Source organism: Xiphophorus couchianus, chromosome 9 (genome assembly GCF_001444195.1).
Source record: "Xiphophorus couchianus chromosome 9, X_couchianus-1.0, whole genome shotgun sequence".
Taxonomy (NCBI): domain Eukaryota; kingdom Metazoa; phylum Chordata; class Actinopteri; order Cyprinodontiformes; family Poeciliidae; genus Xiphophorus; species Xiphophorus couchianus.
Genome location: NC_040236.1, coordinates 23,298,211 through 23,319,971, shown reverse-complemented (window position 1 = coordinate 23,319,971; position 21,761 = coordinate 23,298,211). Strand labels below are relative to the sequence as shown.

The following is a 21,761-nucleotide window of genomic DNA, read 5'->3' as shown; positions in this document are numbered from 1 at the left end:
AAACTTCTAGAATGTGACATCACAAATCAGCAGGCACTATCCCTCACCTAGCAACCTCAGCGAATTGCAACCTATTATCCAGCAACCAGAGCAGAGCTCTAGCATGTTTGGTCAGCTGGTTTTACTGCTGCATGTGTCGTTCAACGGCTGCTGGAAAAGACAAGTGTTTTGTGTTTTGTTGCTGCATTCTTGTTGATTGTGCAGGAGGCTCCATGTCTGCTTTTCAAAAGTGTTTGGTTGTATAATTGCGCATCTCTTCGCAGCTATTTTCACTTGCCAGTGTAAACATTGAGTGGGGGGGGTGTGGCCAGCAGCAGTTTATTTGAATTTTAAAGTGACACAATGAGCTTAATCAGCTCATTCTGAAAGGAGCTCAAAATATTCAGAACTGAGCAGAATAAGTTCTAAGAATGATTCGAAATGTAATTAACATGCTTAGGCCTATCCTAACCTCTTCAAGGAAGCATAATAGGTTGCCTTTAATAACTCATAATGTTCCCATTGCAGAGCTATAAATATATTGGGTTTAAAATTAATTAACAGCTGACTGCAATCTGGAGTTTCATCTTTGCATATTCTGTCCTCTCAGGGGGGCGAGCCTCTCCTGTCTGAACGTGAAAACTCTTTCAGACTCATTGTCACGTTTGATTAAGTTCATCATATTATTCTGGATGATCAACAATGACATGAGTTTGAAGATCAACCGATAACAGGGAGTCAACATTTAAAAAAATAGAAGGATGTGCCGCAGAATTAAAACATTTTAATCATAATCCATAATAATCATGTCCTGTTACTTTGTTTCTTCGCTGTTATTTGCATGGGATCATTAGTGCGACACACATAAGGGCGGCGTCACATATTTCTACTATTTTAATCATAGTTCTGCTTTGCAAGGCATGAATGTTGCCAGGACAGCACATTCATCCTGCGGCTTCCCTAGAGCCACCTCTCTGATGATAAATAAGCTGCAGAGCTGTTTAAATTGCGATCCAGACCGAAGCATCCAGAAATAGTCGCAGAAGAAATGGTGCAACTCTGTCAGGTGGCGTTATTATGGAAACGCAACTCGGGTGCAACGTTTCCTGTGTGTGCTGCAGACGTCTTTTACCATCTCATTTGCGCTGAATTACTCCGCTCTGAGCTGCAAAAGAGGTGTTGGGGAACGAGGGAAGCATCCGCTTGATGTAGCGCTGCTGTGTTTAAGGGTTGAAAGCAGCCTGTTAATTAGACGTGTTCACCGTGTGCACAGTTATTAGGCAGGCCTTATTTTTGAGGATTATTTTTTATTAATCGTCAAATACAGTTCCCTTCATTCAAAATGTTAGCAGAACCTCAAAGTAAAAGGAAGATTTTGGCTTTTTAAAGAGAAGAAAGCCAAAACCTCATTATGCACTCAATTATTAGGGAAGAATTCTTACGTAACTAAATTGAAAAAAAACTCACATTTTTCCATCTCAGTTTTTTTATTTTAATCTGTTTAAGTAAGCATTTCTGACTTTAAAAAAAACAGTGACCAATGTAGCCCTCTCGATTCTTTTCAATAACTCAATCTGTTGACAGTCAACGTTTTGTGTAGCAGCAACCACAGCAGGTCCAATAGCCAGCTAGTTGTTGGACCTGCTGTGGTTGAATATAACAGAACTGGAAGACAATGGCTTCCTGGTTGCTTCACACTTGATTTTTCTCTAATCCGTTGACGGTTAATTTGCATCATTCTTTTTTTTCTTCTGACCCTGTTGACTATTTGCAACAAAACGTTTAATTGTTCTGTGATTATGCCTCAATGTCTTGGCAGTCTCAAGAGTTCGTCATCCCTCAGACTTCTGGTAATGTTTGCCTTTTCGCAGTTAGTTACATCTCTCTTTTTTTGGCTCATTTTGAGTGAAGACAGAAGCTGACTAATAGTTATGTACAACCTGACGTGGTGCGTTGACCGCCTTAGGCCACACCCCGCCTCATTATAGACACACATCACCTGCTGTTCCTAAACCCACTATTATTCAAGTTTATCTAACTTGGAGTTAGAAAATATGCCTACTAAATTGTACACACAATGTATACTTTCTGATTTGAAGAATAACGAGAACGAAATGGCTACATGAGGGTTTTTCCAGAAGAGCAGTGGCTAATTAATTTAGCCTTTCCTCTCTCTGGATCTGTTGCTTTCTCAGCCAAAGGTCTCTGTCTGTGCTCACAGGAAACCTGATGGTGTCAGCGAGAACCAAGCAATCACCGCCCCATTCATTTGAACATGATGCAAATTTGCCGTCATTAACTCTTCACACGGTGTAATTAATCACCATCGCCCAGTTAGCCAAATACGCCTGTTGTTTCCCCACCCTGCCTAAAATGACAATGAGCTTTATTCTCCTTGTACGGCTTCTTTTCGCTTGTTGTTTATGTGAGAGTAACGACCGCCGTTTTGTGTCTAGATTCAGATGCTGATGAAGATCACTTTTTATTTGCAGGCAAATTACAATCGAGGAAGGCGAGCAGAGGGCTAAAGAGCTGAGCGTCATGTTCATCGAGACCAGCGCCAAGACGGGCTACAATGTCAAACAGGTGAGAATTTTCCAACAAATAAAACCCGGAATATGCTTACATAGTACTAATCTTTCTCAGATCATGGTCAAGCAATTATTTGCCTCATTAAAATGTCAATCATCACCCCACTGTTGCCAACTCACCTACTTTTTTGCTATATTTAGCTATTTTTTTCTGACCGAAAATAATTGGTATCAGCTAGAATCGGAATCAGGAAGTCGGGCTTTTTAAAGATGAGTAATCGCCGATCGGCCAGAAAACTGCAATCGGTGCACCCCTATTTTAAATCAATGACAGTTTTTTTGGAATGATAATATTGTTTCAGTGTAAATATTAACAAGACTGAGTCATATTAAAAGGCCACAAATCACGAAAACAAAATGAAGTTTGTGTCACAAAGTGGTACCTAATACTGTAGATTGGTGGACTGAAGCTGTTGTCATGGCTATTTATGCATTACTACGTCATAAAAATGGAGGAAAGTTGGGGAAAGTATAACAAATTACCTCCCCCACAACCTACAATGGAAATAAACCTTTTGTACAGGAAACTGCAGCATATTTACAAATGCTTCCCTCGTGGTGGAGTAGTTACATTAGTACTGGTTTCTTTTTTCAGACGTTTTTAGTTGAGAGGACTTTGCATTTTTGGAGTTTTTTTTCCCCCCTCTGATTTTCTTTGCTGTGCAGCTGAAGGGATTTTCACTCCTAATTTTTTAATTTTAGATCGCTATGATGTGGCAGCCATGGCAACAAGGTGTTTTTTTAATTTGACTGAATTGTAGATGGACGAGTCAAACCTTATACTAATTTTTCTTTTCCACTGTTCATATATTCTCTAGATGACAGTTTGGGATTTGTGAAACCTTTCTTCAATTTGTGGTAAACAAAAATATGAGATTTCTTCCATTTTAACAAAAATCTGGCTAAACTCTCGCCTTACAGTTACTCAATGTGGTGTTTCGATCCTTTAACAAATATCGGAAATTACTGAAGGAGGGGTTGAGTTGATTTAAATTTGACTTAACACCTTCAGCTTTCATTCCTTTTTTTCTTATATCTAGATGTTCTTGAACCACTGTGCTTCCTGGACGGTTAAATACCATGAAACCACATCCCCCTCAAATCTCTGATGTTGTGAACAATTCATTTGTTAACCCTACCACTCCTTGCATGAAGCTGTTACTGATCCAGACAGCTCCTTCAGTAATAGACATCCCAAATGCACAAAAAAGCATTATCGTAGATCCTTCTTACTTCTTGCTTATTGAGTAACCTAATGTGTTTACATCCCTGCTGGTATTTGCAAAAAGAGCTTTTCTAAAAATCATTTCTGCAGCTATGCTGCACAGTTTTATATTCCCTTTATTGTACCTTTGTTTTTTTTTAAACACATTTTGTTCTTGTTGTAGAAATATATTCCTTTCAGTTGCACATTACCTTGGATTGGAGTACACTATTTTTGATAACTGAATTATGTTATTTTACTGTTCCGCTGCAGTATATTATTCTTAGTTTATTTTAAAATATATTTTAATACTTTTGTGTGACACTAAAGGATACTTCTGTTCTACTTCTCTTCCAGCAGGGTCGGCCATTCCTGTGAAAGTAACTGAAGTTTTAACTTCCAGTTTCATCTCGCTACCTTTGAGCGTTTGCTGCTCCCTGATTTGGTCGGACAGCCCACCAATCACAACTCCCTTCTCTCCGCTTAGCCCATTTCTGCAAACTGAACTGCATTCGTTACCCAACGCCGAGGTTTCCATTATTCCAGACAGAAACAGAAGCAGAAGGTTCCTCTGGTTCAAGTCTGTTTCTAATCAGCTGATTGTTTTGTTGTTTTGTTTAAAGCAGCTGTTGTCTGCAGAATAAAGAACAAACAAGTGTAAGGCGGGCTGTGTTGTCAGTCTGTGGACGGTGTTGATGGAAGGCGCCTCGCTCATCCTGCAGCAGCTCTTGCAGACAGAGGAAGCCATTCTTCACCTAAAACACCGAGGGTCACACTGTGCAGCCGAAACAAAGGTCACAGTGCAGCCTCCAAAGGCTGCAGTGTCTCAGTGTTTGTTTGGCTGTGTCATCATTCAGCAGACTGACATCGTGCCAGCAGACTCATAACATAAAAACACAGCCGTTCTTCCAGCTGGAACATTAAAAATCCTAAATGTTTTTTTTTATTCTAAGTAAATATACAGTATCTGGAACAACAGTGTCTCTGTTTGTTTTGCTGTCTTCCAGCTGTTCCGGCGCGTGGCGGCTGCTCTCCCAGGGATGGAAAGTATGCAGGAAACCAGCAAAGAGGGGAGTATCCTTTGAAAAAAAACCATCAATAAGTTATAGCACAGTTACAAACAGTGAACAGAAAACATTTTTTTAGTTTAAGTGTTCACAGCCCTTTGAACTTTGCCACACCTTCTCACATTACAAACACTAAAGTATTTTATGTGATAGACCAACACAAAGCAGCACATAATTGTGAAGTAAAATGGGAAAAAAAAGTTTTTTTAACATAGAAATTAGAATATTTTGTTGTATATTTTTGCCTGTTCTTTGGGGAATTGCCAAATCTCAGCCAGAATGCTTGAAGAGCATTTGTTGACATCAAATGTTAAGTTTTGCCAAAGATTCTCAAATGCATTTCGGTCTGGACTTTGACTAGGCCAGTGCATCATATAAATATGCTTTGATATCAGTCATCCCTGACTGTGTTTAAGGCTGTATAACACCACAATATGCAATAATGTGATAAAATCAAACTTTAAGATGTGATCAAATGTCTTTAAAGCTGCATTATGTAATAATGACACAAAATGTAATAAAATCCTTGAACGCATTTTGTGTTGTAGGTTCATACAGAGTCTGTTACCAAAAGTTTGGAATTTGTTGACCAACGTTTCAATTTAAAAGCATATAGAATCTACAATATGACTATTATTAGGACTATAATGATTGCTGATTGATTGAACACAAACAGTTTGTGAACGTTTATTACATAATGTGTCACATTATTATTATATCATTCTTTAAAAAGATCCACCTCTGCATTTTGTAATAATGGGCTCAAAACGTAATAAGGTTTATTATTAAACCTCCCTTTAGTAATAAAGGGAGAAAATATTGCAAAATGCATTCAAGGATTTTATGCATTTTTGCATCGATTCTTACATATTTAATTTCAGGTTATTTGAGAACATTTTCTCATTTTTGTTGGCATTAAGCCCTCGAATCACTTCGTTTCTATCTCACAATTATTCCCTGATTTGTGCTGGTCTGTCACATATTATCCCAGTACGGGGTTTTTCCCCTGTATTTTGTACGGGGGAAAAATGTTGACGTCTGATTGCAGCAGCACGGCACTGTGAACGACCTGACAGAATTACATTTGCAATCTATTTAAATACACGTCAGCTACCTGTCTAATTAAATATGTTGTTAGGGAAAATCGTCTTGGTAACCGTCAGCTCGTCTTAGGTCGGGCCGCCATGTCTGTCCGTTACAACCAGAGACCGCCTCAGAACAAGCCCCCAGGTCACACTGAAGGGACCGGAGCGTGAAATGTTCTGTTGGAGCGGCAGAACGCACCCAAAGTTAAACCAGCTGTGGTTGGAAGGGAAGAATAAGTGGAGGTGATATGCAAAATATGCTCTTAGTGGAATAATATATGCCAAAGAGACATTTTTCAACATGTTATTGGAGATAAATGGAGCAGCTGAGACGTTTTCTGCTTTAATTTCCATCAGTAACTAAAAGAACCCCGAGGCTCTGGGCTCCATCCCTGCTACTCTGTCTGATTTTTATGCTGCTTATTTGGTTTAGTAATACGGTCAATGCTGCATTTTAATAAATATCTCCATCCTAAGCATCAGGTGTGAAACACGGCATCAATCTCCAGGGTTTATAGTTTATTTGTGATGCTGTGAGCCTGGATTTGGTGTCTTACAGATTGATCCTGTTTTTGCCTTTCTTGTCACACTTTTAACGTTTCAGATCGTTTGGAATCTGACTTTGATAATCTGAGTAAATATATAAAGTAACACATATAAAAGAAAGGGGTGAGGGTAAAATGTGTTTATACTTTTCCTTGCATTCTTTTCAAGCAAATTAATTATATATCGTCCTATTTGAATTTGTATCAAGGTTTGACATAAATGGGTCTGTCACGATAACTTCTGCTGGGCAATCAATTATCCCAGAAGTTATTGTGATGAATGATAATACTGTTGTCTTAACAGTAGTAGAATAACAGCAATGGCATAATAATGCAAGAACATTTAACACTGGAACTGGAAGACATTTTAAATATCCAAAATAAATAACTAAAACAGAAGCAACAAATAAAATGAGTTATGAAGTCTCCGTAAACAAAACTGTCCTAAAAATGTGCTAGTTGAGACCAAAGCACCAGATTGAAGAGTTTTATCATCCAGTTTTTGGTAGAAAGTGAGAAAAGAGAAATAATAAGTCATTCAAATGGAAATTATTGAGCTCATTTTAATTTATCATTGAGTTATTGCTTATTGCAGCAGGCCTAGGAATAAACAAACAAAACGTATGTTAAACTACAAGAGAAATATGTGTTGCTCAAGAACCAGATTAATGTGCCATTATTCTGGCACTGTCTCATATCAGTACTTGAGTAGTATTAATAAATCATCAATAATTCTGTATGTTTTTGTCTTCTTGTTCTGTCTGTGAGCGCCGGCCATTTGTTTCTGTGACCGTTCCTCCCCTGGGTGCAGCAGCCCTCCACATCCTCCTCCACTCCACAACCGCAGAGTTGCATCTCTATGGAAACTGTAGTTGAGCTAGAAAATTGCTTGCGGTCGCACCGCGCGTCATTACTCCTTCACTTTTAAGGGGTCTCCTGTTGTCCCGACGAACACGGCAGCATTTATCTGCCTAAACCAGGCAGACCGCAGCGCAGCACGGGAACGCTTGCTCCCGCATATCCCGCTGCAGCGTTCCTGTGATTTCCTTGTGAACTCAGCTCCTGCAGGAATGAACTTGGTAACCTATCAGACTTTTCCATCCACTGAGGTCCACCTTTCATTAGTCACAGCCAGTTGTTTTAGCTCCATCTGTTCTTTAGTTGTTATTTTCTATTGTTGTTTTCTTCTTTCCCGGTGTGAGAGGTGGAGGAGCGGTGATGGATGGCTGGTGATGACAGTTCCTCAGCAGCGATGTGTCTCTGCTGACACGGTCGCTCAATGGAGCAGCTCCACGCACCAAACACAAACACACACGGAGGCAGGGAGGCTCCGGATTCAAAAGGATGAGATTTGATTTGAAGCAGAGAGCGGAGGGGTCCAAATCAGACACCAGTTAGCACACGAAGAGTTTAGGAAACTAATTAGTGCATTTTAACTGGAGGTGGGAAGGGAGCGCGTCATGATGGATGTGCAGGCCTGAAGGTTTCTGGTTTCTGCTCTCTGCTTCTGAAAACAATTTCCTACCTAATGGTTGTGTCGTTAACCCCTCCAGGGTTTAAACATAGCGCCTGACCCAGATCAGCGCGGGGGTCATCAGGACTACCAGGAAAACACTGACAAAAACAAAGGAACTGGCTGCACCAACAGTGTCCAGTGTGTTTAAAAGTTTTCTACATTTTAGTCACAACCACAAACTTGAATCAGTCACTCCAATCCAAATTCACTCATTTGCTAATTTTGTGCGGCATTGCGATTTTCACCAGTTTTCAAACTTGTTCCTCAATTCTGACCGATCACCTTAATGTTTTAAAATGTAAATAGGAATTCTAAATGTAATATAAAATAAATTATAAAGTATGATGTCGCTCAGATCATAAAGTATAGAGTGAGACTGAATGCATCTGCCTTTATGGATCAGGCACACTGCCACCTCTACCTAATGTAGATTTTTTTTTCAATATCAGTACTGGCACAGACAGTAATATCTGATTGCTGCGTCTCTAATATTAACTACTTTAAAATCCTGTATTTTCTGGAAAGATGAAGTAATTGCAACTTTTTTGTAAGCCCATATTATGGCAAATTAAAACTGTTTTAAAAATGTGCAATTTTGACTGCAACTATTTTAAACTAGAAATTAAACCGTTTTTAATAGAGTGAATGGAAGTTGGTATGTGAATGACAGATTGCAGCTGTTTTATTGTGAAAGGATGAGCTTGATTAGGAGCCGTGACATTGGTGGATTATGGGATGTTAATGCCTCATAACAATCTGTTCGTGTTCGCTGTAGCTTCATAATAATGGCTACATTAATGTCTCTCCAAATGAATGCTGTGTTAAATGGCTTTGGATCATTTAGAAATCATAATAAACAGAACTTACCCCTGACATTTCTCTCGCTGCTAAACTAGTTGCAACTTTGCAAAGATACTTCCAACTAAAACTGTCAAAATAAAAGCACTTCCTTCCTGTTTATTTCTTTTGTGGTGGTAATTTATGCCTTATATTTGATCATCTTTACTATTAAGATTGAAAACAGAGGTTTTAATGTGAATTTCCAAATATTAAAACTTACCCAGCTCATAGTGAGGAGAAAACCATTTAAACTTAGTGCAAAATATAATGGCATTTTAAAATATGAAGGAAGGCAGGGATAAACAGGAGTTAGCCTAGCCATTATAAATAAAAAATCTAAAAGAAATATTAAAATTTTATTTCTTCTTTTTTTTCCTTTTTGGAGCATAAATGCCTGCTATTACTGTTAAGGTAAACTTTACATTTTAACAATTTTCAAACAACATACAACAATCTTTAGCTACATTTTTAGATACCAATTTAAATATTAAAGATAACTAAAAGGTTGCTAAATAATTATCGAGCGAAACAGTACACTACAAATACACTAAATCTTACCAAGTATTTTTGTTCTAGTTTCTAGTGTAAATTTCTTTGAAATCAGACAAAACTAACTTATAAGCAATGTTTTAGCAAAATAAAGGAGATTGTTTCAAATTAATAAATCCTTAATATTTATGAATAACTTGGTTATTGGCAGATTATTTCACTAATAACACGGGAAAAATGTCTTGTTATAAGTGAAATGATCTACCAATGAAACTAGTACGTTTTATGAATATTAGTCAGTTATTGACTTAAAATAAGCTCATATCTTGCTGAAAAGTAACTTATAAGTTCATGTTTGTCTTATTTGAAGGATACTGAGATAGAATAATGTGTAAGTTTTAGTGTTTTTGCAGGGTACAGGTTTGGATTCCTGACTACGGTCATGCAGGGTCAGATGCTCCCAGGTGTTATGGTTTTAATAAGAAGTTTTATCTCAGTTGTGGACCAAAGACTTGAGACTTTACTTGGAAGAAATTATCTGTGAACATCTCCGGTTGAAAGGAATTGGTGAGAAATCTCTTTTGCAGTTTGCCACAAGCCAAGCTCATGTGTAATTCACGTCCCTCTGAACAATTAAGCTCTACTTTTTGTTAGTTTATCACAAGAAAACAATCCCAATGAAACAGAATGAGGATTGTGGAATAAGGTTAAGCAGAATAAGTCATGTCATGTACCTGCCGTTTCACTGCAAAGCAGCATGATTTACATTCAGTTTGCCTTTCAGTCACGCTGGTTACCCTTCGTCAGGTTCTGATCTGGGGAAAGTGCTTTAATTTGACAAGAAGATCCCATCTGGGATTTCACTATGAACCAGACTACTCCAGCATGCCGCAAACACCTGCAGCTTTACTCAGGCAAACAGAGGAAAGAAATCAAATCAAGGCCTGAAAGCAAGAGGAGCAAAAAACAAAACACAAATGTACATATTTCATTTCATTTGAAGCTGCCCTGCTCATTTTTTCAATAAGGTTGCAGCTTCCCCTCTTCCCTTCAAGGATTAGGATGATATACTGTAGCTACTTCATAATAAACAAATCCATCACTGTATATTTTGTATAAATTCAGATTCCTATCGCTTTGTTTTGTGTTTTTAATCATGTAAAAACCAGCTTTGGGCTCAACCCGAGCCTCTCTTCCACTCTCTTGACAACTACTCTTGAGAAATTTCAAATCGTCTTGAGCCGGAGCCACAGCCATCACTGAGTTATGCCGACCGCTAAAATATTCATGGCTGACGAGGCCCGTTTGGTTTGGTGATGTTGGCAGCTGACACACGCGCTCCCATCCTCCAGCTGGGGCGAGCCGGTCCACGCGGGAACGCTCCGGCACGCGCTGCGTTAAACCGCTGTCCTTCGAATGACATCATACCACCACGCGCTCCACTGTAAAACAGCGGGAACGAGCCCCGCCGCGCCCGGAGCCGCTTGAGAGCCACACTGGGACTGTTGGGATCTTCAGTAGTTTGCAGACAACATGTAGGCCAAAAGTGTTTGTTGCTGCTGCTGCACCTTCATGTTTGCTAGAAGGTCTGGTTTAGCCACAATGTGCTTTTTGTGTCTCTAAGATGAAGTTGGAATAGCACTGTGCTTTTTTTATTATTATTATTATTATTTATTACAGCTGTGGCTCATTAGCTAGGCAATTGTTCCACGGTGATTCAAGCCAGGATTCATTCAAAGTTAATGTCTCCATCATAATACAGCAGACGGACTGGGCTGCATCACTTGGACGCTTCCTCTTTGTCCAAAACACTATTGTGAGGAAAGAATAAAAATAGAACCTTATTTATAAGTGTGGGACGGTTATTACACTGCAAAAACACAAATAGTTTTTAGTGAAAATATCTTGGTGAACATGAGATAAGACAAAACCAACTTAGAAGTAACTTTTCAGCAAGATATAGGAGATTGTTCTAAGTTAATAATTCCTTAATATTAATGAAAAAGTACTGATTCCACTGGCAGATTGTTTTCACTTAACATGACTGTTTTAATTGAAAAAGATCCTACCAAGTATTTGTAGTCTAGTTCCTTGTGCAAATATCTTAACACGATGGAAACAAGACTAAACTAACCTAGAAGTAATGTTTCAGAGAAATATAGGAGCTTGTTTCACAAGCCAACGATTCCTTAATATTGATGACAAAGTGCTAGTTTCACTGGAGGTGATTTCACTTTTACCATGGGGCAAAATGTCTGGTTATAAGTGAAATAATCTGCTGGTGGACCAGCATGTTTTCATCAGTTAAGGAATTTTGACTTAAATCAAGCTCCTGTATCTTTCTGTCTTTTTTCTAGAAACATTAGAAACTAAATACTTAATACTTTGTGTTTTTTGCAGTGTAATATTGTTGCTTTGCAGAAAGAAGTTCCAGGGTTCAAACCTCAACCTGGGGTCTTTCTGTATAGAGTTAGCATGTTCTCTCTGAGTACTGCAGCTTCCTCCCACAGCTCACAAACAGAACTGTTCATTTAATTGCTTTCTCTAATTTTCCCTTCAGTGTGTGTGTGTTTGTAATACCTTGTGGTATTTTTCTTGACACATACTACATTGTGGGGACCCACTGCTCCTTGTGAGGAACAAAGCCTGGTCCCCACAAGGGGAAACGCTGTTTTTGGGTCAGGCGTTAGATTTAGGACTATGGTGTGAATTGAGTTTTAGTTAGGGATGTAATGGTTATTATTAGGATAAGGTTTAGGCTGTAGAAATGAATGGAAGTCTATGGAAAGTCCCCACAAGCCACAAAGATAGCCACGCAAATGTGTGTGTGTGTGTGTGTGTGTGTGTGTGCGCGCGGGCACATGCATGGTTGTTGTTCCAGTCTGCCTCTGTGACGGACTGACGACCCTCTGTGTTGTAGCCCACCTCTCTCTTATTGGTCGCTGCAGATGGGCACAAACCCCGCTGTGACTGCACAGATTCATGCTGAATCTCATTGGTGAATTATTGGAATGTTAGGAAAAGGCGCCATCTAGTGGTTGGAAATGTGCACTGCAGCTAGTGTCTTAGTGTATTCTTTTTCAAGCTGCCTATTGTCAAAAAGTGAATTTATTTCATTCAATTCAAAGAGTAAAACACACTCCATATAGATTTGTTGCATACAAAATGATTTTCTTAAAGTGCTTCTGATAATTGTGGTGATTTTGTTGACAGGGTGTCAAACTCCAGTCCTCAAAGGCCGCTGTCCTGCAGTTTTTAGATGTGCCACAAGTACAAAACACCGGAATCAAATGGCTTAATTGCCTCCTTATTGTGTAGATCAGTTCTCCAGTCTTGCTAATGACCTAATTATTCTATTCAGGTGGTGCAGCAGAGGCACATCTAAACGTTGCAGGACACTGGCCCAAAATTTCAGTTTCTTAGAAAATTAGAACACTGCATAAGAGCTATTAAAAAGATTTTTGTAAAACAGAACTTTGTGTTTACTAAAATGTATGTCCATGTATGGTACTGTATACAATACCTGGTTTCAGCATCACTGTGTCTAGTTATGGAGTTGATCAACCTGTGGGACCGTTGAGGAGTTCAGGGCCTGCAGTTCATCTGCACTGTTGGCTCCAGTTTGAGAAACACTGATAAGCAACTATAAATTGAAAAGACACCCTGTTTAACGTATCTGAGTTTTAATGATACATACAATGTCCTGTCGACCTGCTTGCTTGGCTTCCTTAATAATGTTTTTCAGTGATCGACATAAAGTTGGACAAACCCCAGGAGCCCCAGACCACTGAAAGCGGCTGCTCCTGTTAGTGCTCATGGTTCCTCCATGGATCTCCATCATCGAAGCTTTGTTACGTTGCTTCCCATTGGTTAACCCCGCTGTTGACTTTGCACGTTGAGATCCTGGTTTCCTCACCTGACCACTGATCATCGGTTGGAACTAGCAATATGTGAAATTGGGTCTACTTTAACAAAAATGCCACACAAAAAAGTAAAGAAAAAGTTGTACGACTTGGTAAAACTTCCCCCTTACTCCTATGGGAGAACAAAATCTACTCTGGGAGTAGATTTTGTTCTCCCATATGGAAAAGTGAAAAGCTTTCGTTTTTTCCATATTTTTGTATTGCAAGGTGGATCCCTCTGGAAGTGTTTTTTCTTTATCTACTTTAGGAAAACAACATGTCTGAGAGCCTGAAGAACAGACCAGACCATATTGTGTGCGACGATTGTGGGCAATCGCAAAAAAAATACGTTTTCAGCTTTGTTATCATCGACTATTCTTCAGTATCTCAGAACTAAGTACAGAACAGCCAATCACAGCCTTCCTGCCTGTAGCCCTGCTGTTATCCTCATATTTGTATTTCAGACGTTACGGATCAATCCGAGCTGTAAAGTCCAGAGTATGTAATGCATGCCTAGTTGTAAAGCATAGGTACTGTCTACCTGTGTACACGAGTTTGAAAAATGTAATATTCCACCAGTGACTTAATTGCACAGCGTTCTAAGAGCTGGGTTTGTATACTTGACTTCTGACGACCTTTTGATTTTATTTTTTTTTGCCATGTGTGTGTGTAAATTTGTGCTTTCTGTATGGACGGCATTAGAACGCAGTTCCACTGAGGGCCACTGCCACGTCACTTCACTCCCGCCACATTCCAGCTCTTTTTAAGGACACCTTCGGTCTGTACGTCACGGACTGTGTCCATCCAGCTGCTGTCACACTGTGGGAGCATTATGTGTTTAATGATGGTCTGTGTATGCAGATTGCTGTGAACAAGCAGCCAAGAGTCCAACCCTCTGCCGTGTGCCCTTTGAGCAGACGGACCAACTACACCCTTAAAACGTCGTTCTTCTGTTTCCTCACTGACTAAAAACTAATTTGCACATGTAGACCTTTCAGGTTATTATGAAGTTGGGGGATGCTTCATTCTAATTGTACAGTCGCTTAATTCAAAGACGTGTCTGATCGTTAAAGAAACTGTCGCATAACTTGTTTCCATGTCTGTTTGTTTTTTTCTGCTTGTGTTTGAGCTGAATGAAAATGTTGACATTATGGATTATTTCTTTCCGCCTTCAGGGCCACTTATCATAACGTTCTGGTGGTGAAGTCGGCCAGTGCTAAGAACACTACTTCGATTTGATGTGTCTTCGATGTGAAGTCTTTACAGCACTTTTGCAGAATGTGTTTTAAATATAGAGTGAAAATGTAAACCGTTAAAAGGAAATGTTCATTGTTAATTTCCATACAATTTGGAGTAGTGTGTCCTAGAGTAGAAGCGTTGGTTTGGGAATTGTTTTCACACATCTATATATGGAGCACACTTCTAAAACAAACTCTAACCAACATAATGAACCAAATAGTAAAACAGCTGGTTAAAATATCACAGGAAACGTTCACCAGAATACAAACATACCAAAATAAAGTGCCATTGGACTTCCCTCGACATGCTAAGAGGGAGCTCTGTGTGGGTCCATTTTGCAACAAAATGTTCTTGGTTCCTGGTAAGAAAAGCACTCTAACAAATAACTCTAGAGTATTTGTTTTTCAGATTGAAGTTTGGAGATACTCCATTGTATTTAAATCCTGAATATGGCAGAGTCCACCTTTATTTGTTGACGGCCCATTTCAACATTCCACAGAGATGGACTGAGGGACGTAAATGGGATCTTTGCGTGTTGGAGCAGGGGCCGGGGTGGTCTCCCTGCTGATTTTTGTGATTGTACTATCACAGATCAGTGCATCAAACCTGATTATTGCTGACCTGGTTCTCATTCACACTGTACAGAGATCTAGCATGTCTCTCCAAATGGTTAATAAAGATGTCTTATTACCAACCTTCTGCATGAGTGTCTTTTGTACTTTTTCCTTTGCTCATCATTTGATTTGATAAAATCTTTGTTTCTCAAATTAAAAACCTCACCTTGTACTAAATAACCGTGTACTAAATATTACTGTCATTACTTAGAGGAATATGCATTCTTACAATGGGAACCAACAACCTGCATGTGTGAACATGCAGAGGAACCGTAGTTTCTGTCCTGACTCAGTAAAACTACCTTCAAGTTCCAATGAGAGTAATATAACCAGATATTCAGCTTCCCTGTTGGCCAACACCAGAGTAACACATAGAGCAGTCACAACATAAAAATGGAAAATTAGGTTTACATGTCCACCAACGTACAATAACACTGATGCTCTTATATTCTTCGCTTGCTGATTTTAGGTATCAATTGTGACATAAGAGTCTTTAACTTTGATTCATTCAAAAATATTAGAACGATTAAGACTAATGTATAAAATCCCAATTTGGTAGTTGCTTAATAAATTGAACATATGAATAGCTTAATTTAAAATGCATTAACATTTGATTCTTTGTTACAAGATATCTTTATAAATAGTCCAACTGGGTCTTCCAGTTTCTTGCTAGCTTCTTTGTTTTATTTACTGAAATGTAATTCAGTGCACTACTGTTTGTCATTTCCAACACAGTAAAAAAGCAAAATTTACTTAATTTGTTAGAAGTGGGGTTTTTTTGTGTGTTGTTTTTTTTTCTAGAAATGCAGATACCGGAAAGAGCAGTTCAGCCACTGAAAACTTTAATGCATGGCTAGTTAGCAAGCTAGCAGGTAGACCTTGCTCTATATTTTCTGATGACTTGCTCTTGTTAGGTCATAAAGTTAATTCCTCAGAAGTAAAAATGTTCAATACTAGTGAGGACACATCTTAACAAGGACAGTAAAATGTGCGGAGAATCCTCAGGAGGTTATGCAATATTATAAAAAATATATTTTCAGAATTACAATATTAATTATTCAATTGGAAGAAGTTAGTTGCCAAAAAAATCTATAGTTAATCCACCTGAAAGACAAAAAATGAGACAGATATGGGGTGTAACTACTTAAGGGGATATTTGGAAGAAAGTGTAACATAAATGTGCGTTTTGTGTTTATTATCAACGCCCGCATTTTAAAAAAGGCATATTATCAGCCACCTGTCACCAATACAGTTTAATCATGTTTAGTTAAAGCTATAAAAAAGATTTTTTTACCAAGGATGACAAACAGTAAATCTAACATCAGAACTAACAAAAAGATGATTCCCAAACAGCTGCTGCCTATTCCAAATCTTTTCAGTTTCCAACCCAGAACAATCTTGTGGCCGAAGCTGTGGCTGCCTTATGAACACGTTCTTACTAATAAACCATGTGAACCAGAATACACTGACAAGATAAACTAAACCAGCATCCTATTCATGTATGACAGCTATTGTTATCTCCTGCAATAATTATTTGTCCTTGAGTTTAATTTGATTTCTGAATATTGTCTGATGTCTGCTGCACATGGCGTCCATGAACTAATGGTAAACACTACTTTAAAATAAAATGTGTCTCATTAGAAGAAAGAGGAGTGACTGAAAGTCCTCTTAGAAGAATCTTTGGAGTTGCTGCGGTGTGTGAAGATTACCGTATTCAAAAATTTCAGGAACTGTATTGATTATAACATACATTTTGTAAGTGACTTTTTAATACAAGAGAGGAGATAGAAATGTTTTCTTCTTAATTAACTAGATCTGGAAAACATACATCTGAAATAACTTTCCTCCTCCAGGTCTAATAAGCTAGTTTGACGTGACTATTGTTATTGTCTTAACTCTGTTTCTTTATTTTCCAGTTACTTTTTAGAACCTGGGTTAAAAGGTCCGCTAACTTGTTAGCTCTGTTGCCTTGCAGTGAGAAGCTCAGTTTGTTTGCCATCAGCTGCTGCTCACCTGTATTGTACAGTCACAGACATTGTAACTGTTTGTGTGGATTAAGTATCCCTGCACAGGAATGTATCTTACCTAATATACTTAGCAAACCCCGGTAAGTGTTTACTCAATGTTGTTTCAAAGATTGCATTGCTGGAATTTCTGTTTTGCCTCACCACTACCTGAATATGTCAGGCAGCCACTGCTGTGTGTGTAGATCATTAAACTTTCATTTACTTTTATTTATGTGTATCTGGAGTTTGCTTACAGTGGACTGTTTTATTTTATGGATACCAATAATTAAATTAGACATACTTTGAATAAGTCTGATGCTAAATGGCAGAATATTTGTAACAGGATGTTACAAATATTCCTTCCTTCCTTCCTTCCTTCCTTCCCAGTTCAACTTTAATCCTAATTATAAACACAATAAGTAACACATAATGAGTCAGGAAATGTGTTGTGAAACTGAAACTCTTGCTTGTCCCTGCAGGTTCGCCTCCTGGAGATTATCTCCAACGATGCTCATTCCGGTTCAGGTTATACATTCAGCTTTTTAATAGAAATAATCAATAAAATAATGTTAGTGCTATGATAACACTCGTTTTACAGGGCTATACAAGGCTTTGTAAAAGTATTTAAACCACACAACGCTGCTCTGTGAAGATGTTGGAGAACATTAGTCTAGGTAGTTATGTCTAAAGAAAATTATATGATGAAAAATATTTTTTGTCACGCAATACCTGCATTATATGGATACATTGATAGCGCATGGAATAAAATATCTTAAGCCTTTTCTTTTGTAGTTTTGATTATTGTAGCTTACAGAGAATGAAAACCCAAAACTGGGTGTATCAGAGAATTAGAATATTGTGGACAAGTTAAATGTTAGTGAGCCCATTTAATTCTAAACATGTTCTCTGTGGGTCGGTAGAACGAGCACCGAGTGCTGTATCCAAACATGTTGGTAGAAAGTTGAGTGGAAGGAAAAATGTGTGGTAGAGAAGGGTGCAAACACTAAACATACAATCAGGACAATAGAAGGGGTGCCAAACTCATCTTCATTGACCATGAATATCCTCAAAGGGCCACTTGTAACAAAATCACCAGTTAGCAAATAGTTAAAATATTACAGTGTCTGTGTGTCAGAAAATGATAAAATCGCATCCATCTGTAACATATTTTCACAATAATGTAATTTGGTCCTATACAGTTGAAAACTGGTTGGACTTGACTGATAAAATAATATTTAAGCGTGTAGCTGTTGTCTTAAAACTTCAATTCATGTGGCCCTCTAAATTGTAGAGGGCCTCATTAACAGCTGTGGTGGGCCGGATTTGGCCCGCAGGCCTTGGATTTGACACCTGTGGTTTAGATTGCTCACATTTAATCCCAAATAAATCACACCACCACTGAGGCTTACGGCTTTAACATGAAAACATGGAAAAAAAGGGAATTGAAAGGCTCAGTCAGATTAATAACAGGCGTTAAAGCGGGACTGTCTCTTTAAGAGCTCTGCAGCTGAGGCAGCCTGCTGTTTGCTAAACCAGTGGGACGACTAACGGATTTCTTACTGCGCTGACCTTAATATGACTGAGGCGAAACTAATTCGTGCTGAAACAAAACAACTCCGGAGTGAGTGTGGGGTGTGTGTGTGTGTGTGTGTGTGTGTGTGTGTGTGGGTGTGTGTGACAGCACACTTCATAACAACAGAACCCTCCAGCACAGACACAGGCAGGCAGGGGGAGCGAAGGGCGTTCCCTTCGAAGTGACGGTCCAGTTCTCTGATATCATTTAACGTGGAAAATTCGCCAGATGCTCGATGAATGAAGATTATAATCCACTTTCACGGCTGACTGGGTGTTTTATGCAAAGCTTTTTCTTTCTTTTTTTGTGCATAAAGTTCCAGTCACATTATCATATTCATGTTCTGACTTAATACTTCAGGAAAGATGGAGGGAAGAGTGGAGTTTTCAAGCTGGAGCTCACGATTCCTTAAAATCACAAAGAAAAAAATTCCCCAAAAAAAAGTGGAAAAGAAATATTTTAAAAATAGTTTAATTACAAACTCTGTCAACAAACTGTCATAAATAAGGAAAAATAATAAGTTATGCTGAGTGATGAGGAGCGGACCATCTGCTGTGAGGGGGTTTGGGGGCGTTAGCCGGACTGGGACAGCTGAACTAAATCCCACTGCGCCAGCTGGGAGAATTAAGCCTGGATGAAATAATGGGAAGACCTTCAGCTGAGGACAAAACCGTCTCCCAACGGGAAGACAAATGGATCCTCCGGTTGCATTTCTTAGAAGACGTCGTCCGTTGAGAGTCGGCGCCAGGATTTCATTTCTCTAAATGAAACAACAAAAACAAACATCTCAAGTCACTTTCTTTCCTCTCAGAGTTCTAACGGCCGTCCTGGAAGTGAAAACTCACACGCTGTTGCTGCTGGGGATGACGGTCTCCCGGTGCGGCTTGGTCCAGCTGAACCTCCGGAACAGAGCGGGCAGCCTGAGGCGCGCCGGGGCCGGGCGCCAGGAAACGCTGAGGAGAGGGAAGACGGGGCAGGAGTTGAGCTTCCTGTGGCTGCAGAGCTCAGGCCTAACGGGACGTCTGCAGCTCAGCGCCTCGGTATGTGAGGAATTCCTACGTTTATTCCTGAAGGCGCTCAGACGCTCGCACAGGCCTGCAGCTAACGATCGATTCAGTAATCGATTATTCTGACGATCGATTGGATTTTTAAAAAATGGCCCATTCTGCAGATTTTTCATAAAACCACTTCAACCTTCTTTTTTTTTTTTAAACAATAGTAGAAATACATTAAAAGATGCAAATAAATAAACAATTCAGTTCATTTTAAAATAAAAACAAACATGTTCTTGCCTAAAATGTAACAATGTAGCATTCCGTTAGCGTATGTTTGATTATTTGTAGCAAACGATGCGTCTGCAGCTGAAACATTCTTCTAACTTCAACATGTGAAAACTTTAACCCTTCTACTCAACTTAACATAGTTTTGTTGTTGTTGTTTTTTTTTTTACCTAATTTGAACCAGATAAATATAAAATGATGTCATATGAGGAGTTGTGGTTAGAACATATTCACAAAGTTGTTGTTTTTAATCACAGATTCAAAATGTATATTTTTGTACAGTTGTTACTTAATTACTCTGAGTTGTTCTTTCTGCAGTCGACCGCTTTAACGACGCTCCAGTTAACGATTGATCACTACTAAATTAGTTGCTGTTTAGTTCAACAATCGATTCCTCGCCATTAATCCGATTAATTGTTCCAGCCCTTCAGCTGGATAAACGCCTGAAGTGGGTTTTGTTCCCAGAAACAAGCCCCCATGTTTATGTTTATGCCATCTCTGTGTGGCGTCAGGACAAAAACGGTTATGGAAAATCTAATTTCCGGGAAGTAAAAATAGACTCGCTTTCCAGTTAAACGTTAGTGTTTCTTTTCATGAACCCACCACTCGGCCTGTAATGCGGGCTGCTGTTTAGCCTCCATCCTCTGCACTGTCGCTCTTCGTTTCTGTCCATCCTCCTCCTCCTTCTCCTCCTCTTCCACCACTGCGGCCTCTTGTATCCGCTCCCACAGCTCCAGGTCGACCCACAGGGCCTCCTGCAGGCTGCGCTCCGGCCCTATGCAGGTGGCCCGGCGGCACAGCGGGCAGGACACGGCCAGGTGCCCGCTCCTCAGCCGGGATATCGTCTCCAGGCACGGTTGGCAGAAGGTGTGCCTGCAGTGGAGCAGCCGGGGTATCCGGTCCATGCGGGAGTACGGCAGGAGGCAGACGCTGCACTCGCCATCCTCACACAGGACCATCGTCAGGCGCACACTGGGAGTTTTTCCTCCTTTTGCTGCTGCGGTGAATAATAATAATAATAATAATAATAATAATAATAGTAGTAGTAAATCCCTGAGGGTGATCTGAAAGGCTTCCAACGATGTGTCAAAGCAGTTAATCTCAAATTCCCACGCTGACTCTCCCTGGAGAATCAAATTATGTATAAATATGTTACTAGAGTGAAGCTGCAAAAATTACAAGCCTTTTTTGTTTTTTTAAATCACATTTTCTATTCAACTTCAGCAGATAATAGAAAAATATCACATTCAAATTTCTACAGATAAGTCAAACATTAATGAAAAGTTTAGATTGCTTTGTTAACACATTATTATAAAAACATGAATTTAAAAGAGCTCTAAGGAAACAGAAGAGGATGTAATAGGCAAGATAGCATCATGTTATCCTCTCCACAGAATAAAGCTTACAGTAATGTCGTCGTACTTACAGCTGAGCTGATTCCGATCCGTCTCGTCTCTTTTTCAGTGTCGCCGCTGTGAACACAGAGAAAGAGCCCGGCTCGGCTGCCGCCTGTCAGGACTGTCTGCGGCGTTTGTGGGGGCGGAACAGGAACGTCTCTCTTTATTTCTACCCGGCCGTAAAGCCCTCCCAACAACAGCTGGGGGAGCAGAGAGGTGGAGGCGCTCTTTGTTCGCCGTTTGACCGAAAGCAGGTGGAGGAATAAGGAAGGGAGGATGGAGGATAGGAGGGGTGTAGATAGAAGAGGAGGAACAACGCTATATATACATATATCTATATCTATAGGTATATAGATAGATGATATATAATCTAAAAGATGTGTATATACAGCCAGATGGTAAGGAATTGTTAAAGACAAACCAGACAAAAAAAG

At 39.4% G+C, this 21,761-nt stretch overlaps 2 protein-coding genes across 4 annotated transcripts in view; one reads left to right on the top strand and one right to left on the bottom strand.

The window, feature by feature from the left end:
- The window catches only part of rab6ba (RAB6B, member RAS oncogene family a), a 70,140-nt gene extending 54,984 nt beyond the window's left edge, over positions 1 to 15,156 (top strand). For both annotated transcript variants that reach the window (XM_028028526.1, XM_028028527.1), the window contains exons 6-8: positions 2,472 to 2,565; positions 4,782 to 4,848; positions 13,062 to 15,156. In XM_028028526.1, coding sequence (XP_027884327.1) covers positions 2,472 to 2,565; positions 4,782 to 4,848; positions 13,062 to 13,126 — 226 coding nt within the window. In that variant the 3' untranslated portion in view covers positions 13,127 to 15,156. The remainder of the gene's footprint in view (positions 1 to 2,471; positions 2,566 to 4,781; positions 4,849 to 13,061) is intronic.
- Positions 15,157 to 19,105: 3,949 nt separating this feature from the next.
- LOC114151359 (RING finger protein 224) lies at positions 19,106 to 21,565 on the bottom strand. 2 transcript variants are annotated; one of them, XM_028028521.1, is made up of 4 exons: positions 21,357 to 21,565; positions 20,534 to 21,054; positions 19,496 to 19,603; positions 19,106 to 19,410 (listed from the first exon to the last, which is right to left on the bottom strand). In XM_028028521.1, exons 2-4 carry the CDS (start codon positions 20,887 to 20,889, stop codon positions 19,365 to 19,367), a joined length of 510 nt encoding a protein of 169 aa, XP_027884322.1. In that variant the 5' UTR covers positions 20,890 to 21,054; positions 21,357 to 21,565; the 3' UTR covers positions 19,106 to 19,364. The 2 variants fall into 2 exon arrangements, with proteins under 2 accessions (XP_027884322.1, XP_027884323.1); XM_028028522.1 differs by having other exon boundaries at positions 20,534 to 20,927.
- Positions 21,566 to 21,761: the final 196 nt, after the last annotated feature.

What these genes read in the sequence shown, in the direction of transcription:
- LOC114151359 (XM_028028521.1), bottom strand. Translation starts at nt 20,889, where the DNA reads ATGGTCCTGTGTGAGGATGGCGAGTGCAGCGTCTGCCTCCTGCCGTAC. An exon ending in CCCGCATTACAGGCCGAGTG is followed by an intron (nt 19,604 to 20,533) that starts GTGGGTTCATGA and finishes CCCTCTCCTCAG; the next exon opens with CGTTTCCTGGCGCCCGGCCC. An exon ending in ATCCCCAGCAGCAACAGCGT is followed by an intron (nt 19,411 to 19,495) that starts GTGAGTTTTCAC and finishes TGTTTCATTTAG; the next exon opens with AGAAATGAAATCCTGGCGCC.